The 7,105-nt window shown below is 29.7% G+C and overlaps 1 protein-coding gene across 1 annotated transcript in view; it reads right to left on the reverse strand.

Moving 5' to 3' along the window:
- LOC107611755 (amino acid permease 3-like) overlaps nt 1-7,069 on the reverse strand; it is a 36,914-nt gene extending 29,845 nt beyond the window's left edge. The window contains exon 1 of the mRNA XM_016313650.2: nt 6,126-7,069. Coding sequence (XP_016169136.1) covers nt 6,126-6,213 — 88 coding nt within the window. The 5' untranslated portion in view covers nt 6,214-7,069. The remainder of the gene's footprint in view (nt 1-6,125) is intronic.

Consider the following 7,105-nt stretch of genomic DNA (forward strand, 5'->3'; position numbering starts at 1 on the left):
TTTCAATTCGTTCAATTTAACATTTTCAATTTATGACGCAGAAAAATTGGAATATTGATTTAGTGAAGTTGTTAAGAAGTTAATACGTATGAGTGAAACAAGGTAGACAGGTGAAACATTAAGGTTGTATTTGATTGTTGTCTCAATGTAAGACATAAACATTAGTATACAAAAGTATATAAACATAAGAAATTTGTGTATGGTAAGTAGATAGGACAAAAAATTATAAAAAAATTAATGTCTTAGGTTATAAATTTATGTCTCAACATCTTAGAGAGACAAAATACATATTTTTAATGGGTGTTTAGATATGACAATATCTTTTATAATTTTGTCTCATTAAATAAATCCCGTACATGTATTTCCATATACTTCAATGTACTCTAGTATCTATATTTTGATGAACATGTATATCAAAAATCTAATTGCATGTGACACTTTTGAAACCAAGTCTTGTTCCGACAAGTCTATATAAATAATTTCGATCATCACTTTGCATTGCATTTAATTTTATCTCATTTAATCTAGATATATGAGGTGAAAATCAGTAAAATATCTAACTAAGACAGTAGATCAGATAAAAGATAGATATGTGATGAAAAATAAAAAAATCTATCTTTAAAGATTAATACTGTAAATATAATATGTGATAAAGTTTAATAAATTTGTTTTATCCATATAGTTAATTTTGTTTGTGGGATAAAAACTTTGTTGATGTTATTTATAACCATTCAAAATTAAATCTACTTAATAAATCAAAACTTCTTTTATAGATTTAATAATAATAAAAAAAAGCAATATATTTGGTAAGTTAGATAGGATAAAAAATTATAAAAAAATTAATATTTTAAGTTAAAAATTGGTGTCTCAGCATTTTAGAAAGATAAAAAGAGTGAAAGTTAAGATCAGAAAGAGAAAAATTGGATCGTTTTATTTTAAAAATTTCAAAATGAAATGAAAACAGAAAACTGAAAAAAATATTTTGTAGTTAACCTTATGCACTTCTTATGTACTCTTACTATAATTAATTACTATCAATATTAAACTAATAAAAAAATAACGCAAGTTAAAATTGTATAAATCTAACCATTCTAACTTGAAAATATTAGTAAGAAAAGGAACTGGTAGCATAATTTTGGTGAAAAAATCAGCAAATTCGTCTTTAGAACAAATTAGCATAAAATGAATGAGATCAGATAAATGTTTTTTACGAACTATGTAGCTGTGTAATTCAATGTGTTTGGTTCTTTTTTATGAAAGATGGAATTATTAGTCCTATCAATACTGACTAGTTGTCACAGTGATAAACTTTTGAAACGGCAAACCAATAAAATTCATGACAAAAGATAATCAACCAGCTTCATAAGTAACAACATTAAAAAACCTGTATTTAACAATGGTGGTTTGTTTCTTACTCTTCTAACTGACGAAAAAATTCTCAAGTATGAAACAGAAACGGAGCGACCCTAAACTTGACTGTTAATTTTAATGAATTAAATCGTGAACTAAATTTAAGTTCGCTTAACTTGGCTCACTAATTTCCACTCCTAATTGTTATTAGAATAGTTGCTGTCAGTAATAAACAACAACACGTCGTAGACAAATTAGAGTAAATAATAAGTAGTTCATGTGGTGTTAACGTAGCTGGTGTATTAATGTAGGACCATGCGTGAGGAATTGGTGAGAAAAATGTGATATATCAGGAAAGCATGCGGGATTATGATTAAAAATTTTTGCTAATTAGATATTTCATGGTATGGTTGTATGTTTTGTTTATATATTTTGTTGCTTTTATAAAAACAACTTTGGAATTGCCAATTTTTAATGACAATGTTAAAAGAGATTGGTAGCATTTATTAGTTGTTTCTTTTCTCTTTTTCGGATTGAATTTATATTTAAGCATAAAAAAATCATTACTATCAACTGTGAAATTATACTTACAACTATTAAATTTTCTATTTATAAATGTAAAGGAGTTTGAAATTTAAATTGCAAATAGCAGAAAAATAAAATAAATATCTTATAAAAACATCATCAAAGATGCACATAATTGATTATGTAACTTCCTATGCCAATCAAAACATGCACCGACAAGTGAGAACTGACCAAGCCGATCGATTAATACTGTCTAATTTGATTGGTGGTTGTTCATGTTGTTCAAGATAACATTGTTTTCCTAGTATTCTCCTTGTTATTATTGGAGGAAATGTTTTTGTTTTGTTGAACTCTTGTTATTCACATTGATAGAGAGACATACATTAATTATATGTCTACATTTTAATTTTTTTTTTTTTTTGTAAATTTTGGTGAGGACGTGGGGTCTATTTATTTATATGCTATTCTATATCTTAGCTATTTATGGTGGCTGTGTTATAAAAGTATTGGACATTGCATGATCTTTGTTAGGTTTTCTTGCATTGTTAGATCTGATATGGATCAGTTGAATTGCATGCTTAATTGTATATATAGTAGTAGTTCAGAATTTGTTATAATTAGCATATAAAGAGAGTGAGTTGCAGTTCTGCTTCTTGTTCTTTAATTTATTACCTTTTTTTTGCGGGCATTTTATTTGTGTGATGAGTTGATAGGTGACCTGCATTTTAATTAGCATATAAAGAGAGTGAGTTGCAGTTCTGCTTCTTGTTCTTTAATTTATTACCGTTCTTTTCGCAGGCATTTTCTTTGTGTGATGAGTTGATAGGTGACCTGCAAATGGTTCCAAATTGGGGTTTAATAACCACCAACCTTATTAATAAACTGTGTCCGAGATTCTGCAGAAACTGTGAATATGATTATGTTAGCATACTTGAGAGACAACCCTATAAAAGAATTGTGCGCCTTGCTCTTGCTCCATACCCTGCTACATCTCTTATTTCTTGCAATCATAAAAAAACTATATCTCTATCTTTTCTTTCTACTCTTTCCAAAGTTGGTCCATGTAATTTTCCTTTCTTCTAAACAGATTACCTTGTAGATGAGGGTACATAATGCAATGCTACATCTGATTTACTATTGGAACGTTATCGTGAGCTTAGCATAGTTGATCTTTTGGTTCCTTCTCTGGTGCTACTGATAGAATCGAACTCCTACAGAAATTACAGTGTGACTTTTAGATGTTCCATCTCTTTAAGGTGGAATATTCATATTTGAAGTCTCCAACATGCATAACACACCGAACATGATTGATGAAAATTCTTCAACCGCCGCAACAACCACCGTTAGCCACCGTCAAGATGACTCACCTTATGACGAAGACGGCCGCCCAAAACGAACGGGTAATAATAATACAAATCAAAATAAACCAATCCATGCATGTTATTGTTACAATTTCTTCCTTTTTTTTCTCTCTCTTTTTAGTTTTATAATAACGAGAGGTGAAAAAAATGAATTCCGAATCTTTTAAGATTTTTTTTTATAAAATAAGTTCTATTTTATTGTGTTGACTTGTTGATACCAAACAGAAATTAGGATAAGAAGAAAGTGAAAAAGAGTGACTTATTTTATGAAAAAATCTTACAAGAATAATTGAAGTCGTCACTGATTATATACGAAGAGATTTAATTTCAATGGAATTTTATCATAAGAAACTGTAAATAATGTTCTTAACTTACAGATTAATTATTCAAATGGATATAATTTTTTATGATATTTGAGGTACAGGAACTTTGTGGATGACAAGCTCTTATATAATAAGAACAGTGATTAGATCTAAAACTTATCATTAGTATGGTCGATAGCACGAATAGGTTGGATTGGTAGTCCTATTGTTATGATCTTCCATCTCTCTCACTTTATATACTTCACATTTTCTTTCTAAGTGTTGTGGTGCTAGGACCCATCATTTGTAAGAGGAGCTACGTTTATATGGAAGTAGTTGACAACATTTTAGGTAAGTACAAATAAAACTAAGTTATATAAAGATAACACAAAATAACATTTTAAGTAGGTCAATTTTTGTAATTACATGTTTAAAGTAATTTTAATTATTACTATTTAAACATTATTAATTTTTCAAACTATGTCGATATTAATTCTTTTTATAATAGACCTTATTATTCAGAATCTTATAAAACAGAAAAATGGCTAAACCAAAATAAATAAATAAATAATCAAAACAAAATAAGAATGAGAAGTGATAAAGGAAAAGATTAATATTTCAATAGAATTACAATGCCATAATAATAACAATTAGTGAGTGAATGAACAATTAAAAAATTCAACTAGCAAGTAATTAACATAGAATGTTGGATGAAGGGACTTAGGCTACAAACTTGCACCAAATACTTTATACGTATTAAGGTCAAATAAGACACCAACCATGGACTCATAATAGACAAAAGCATACTTAAACTTTGCAAAACAATCCAACTCCCACTCCATTTTGGGATCTTCTTCTGTTTGATATACATTTCCACTGGAAAATAAACTAATAAAGGCCAATCATTCCCAATATGTCATTAAAAAATGAAATCAACATTGCTATAAAAGTGCCTACTACAACATACAGTGATCTCCAAACTAGTCTAAATATGTTTAGATTGTAATGGGAATAAAAATGAGATTTAAATTTTGTGTTCTTTTCTAGTTATTTTTCATTTTTTAGTTGTCTGTTTTTCAACAAATGCAAAGAGGGGCTACGAATAAACTTGGTATGTTCCACAAGTTGAATGACTATTATTGCTAAATTTGCAATGTCAATGACTATTCACATTTGTAGTAATCTTTATTGACATTGCAAATTTAGCAATAATCATTCAACTTGTGGAACATACTAAGTTTATTCCTAATCCCACTTTGTATTTGTTGAAAAACAGACAACTAAAAAATGAAAAATAATTGGAAAAGAACACAAAGTTCAAATCCCATTTTTACCCTCATACAACCTAAATATATTTAGACTAGTGTAGAGATCATTGTATGTTGTGGTAAGCACTTTTATATAGAAATGTTAATTCCATTCTTTAATAACATATTGAAAGTGATTGGTCCTTAATAGTTTATTTTCCAATAGAGATGTATATCAAACGGAAGAGGATTCCAAAATGGATTGGGAGTTGGATTGTTTTGTAAAATTTAAGTATGTTTTGTCTGTTATTGGGTTCATGATTGGTGTCTTGCTTGACCTTGATACATATAAATCATTCAGTGCATGCTTGTAGTTAAGTCCCTTCACCCAACATCTATGTTAGTTACTTGTTAGTTGTATTTTTCAATTGTTCATTCAGTCACTAATTGTTATTATTCTCGCACTATAATTCTATTGAAATATAAATCTTTTTTTTATCATCACTTCTCATTCTTATCCTGTTTTGATTATTTATTTATTTTGATTTAGCCATTTTTCTCTTTGATAAGATACTGAATAATAAGGTCTATTGTAAGAAGAATTAATATTGATATAGTTTGACAAATCAATAATATTTAAATAATAATAATAAAAATTATTTTTAAATATGTAATTACCAAAATTGGCTTACTTAAAATGTTATTTTGTCTTATTTTTGTATAATTTAGTTTTATTTGTACTTACCTAAAATGTTGTCAACTACTTCCATGTAAGTGTAACTCCTCTTGTCAGTGATGGGGTCTTCAACAAGATAACAATTAGGAAAAAGATGTGAAGTATATAAAGTGAAGAGACCTAAGATCATAACAATAAGACCACCAATCCAACCTATTTGCGCTATCGACCATGCTAATCATAAATTCCAGATCCAATCATTGTTCTTATTATATAAGAGCTTGTCATCCACACAGTTACTACACTTCAAATATCATAAAAAATTATATCCATTTGAATAATTAATTTGCAAGTTAAGAACGTTATTTATAGTTTTTTATGATAAAATTCTATTGAAATAAAATCTCTTCATATATAATTAATAACGGCTTTAATTATTGTTTTATGATTTTTTTATAAAATAAGTCACTTTTTTTCATTTTTTTATCCTAATTTCTGTTCGATATCAAAACTCAACAGTAATAAAACTTATTTTATAAAAAATCATACAAAGCTTGAATTCATTTTTTTCACCTCCATTTATAAAACTAAAAAATAAAGAAAAGGAAGAGATTTTAACAATAACATGCATGGTTTGGTTTAATTTAATTTGTATTATTATTACCGGTTCGTCTTGGGCGGCCGTCATCGTCATAAAGGGAGTCATTTTGATGGTGGCTAACGGTGTTGTTGCGGGGCGGAAGAGTTTTCATCAATCATGTTTGGTGTGTTATGCGTTGGAGACTTTAAATATGACTACCAATCCAATCCGATAGATAAGTCCTCTTCTTCGGTAATTCTGATAATAATTGAAAATGTTGAGTATCTTCCGTTTCAAGCTCTAGCACCACCAGTTCGGTAGTCAACTTGGGGTCCCACGCCAGCGCCGCCGTTGCTCCCCCATTGCTCCGCCATCTCCAAGAGCCCCCGCCGGAACACAAGGGAGCACTCGGGCAGCTTCCCCATGGGCAGCACCACCGAGGTCGCCACATCCGCATCATCGTAGCCAGAGAATATATATGGGGCTGTCCAGTACGGCGGGCAAAGACGGGGTGGGATCCCCCGAGATGTCACGGAACCAGCCAAGGTCATGAATGATGGAGTCTTGGCCCTCAAGATCCGGAGGGCTGGAGCTTCTTATTAGACGATCTATTGTGCAATGATTTGGAAGGGCAGTTCGGTACATAACCATTTTCTCCTCTCTTAATGTAACATTTGGAAAAGTGCTGCCAAGAATGTAATGTATGATGACTACTTGACAATTATATCAGTAACTATTTTTACAGTTTAACTTCGTGATTTTGAAGTCACCGAGAAACAACTCATCAATAGTTGCTCAAAAGCTAATACAAAATATTTTTGTTTTGAGATAAAACATTATCAATATTTTCTTTGGACAAAGAAAAAGAGCTTGCAGCATAAAAAATGTTGTAGGAAGATGGAGATGAAAAGGGGAGAAAGAGAGAGTGAGTGAGAATGAATTGAAGAAGATAATGAATGAAGTGTTTTCTAGAGATATATATAACAAAATGATTACAGGAGAGGGTGGCGAAATATATGAGTGAGCTAGAAAGATCGAAATAAATTATTAAATATTAAAATATT

The sequence above is a fragment of the Arachis ipaensis genome, chromosome B08 (assembly GCF_000816755.2).
Source record: "Arachis ipaensis cultivar K30076 chromosome B08, Araip1.1, whole genome shotgun sequence".
Taxonomy (NCBI): Eukaryota; Viridiplantae; Streptophyta; class Magnoliopsida; order Fabales; family Fabaceae; genus Arachis; species Arachis ipaensis.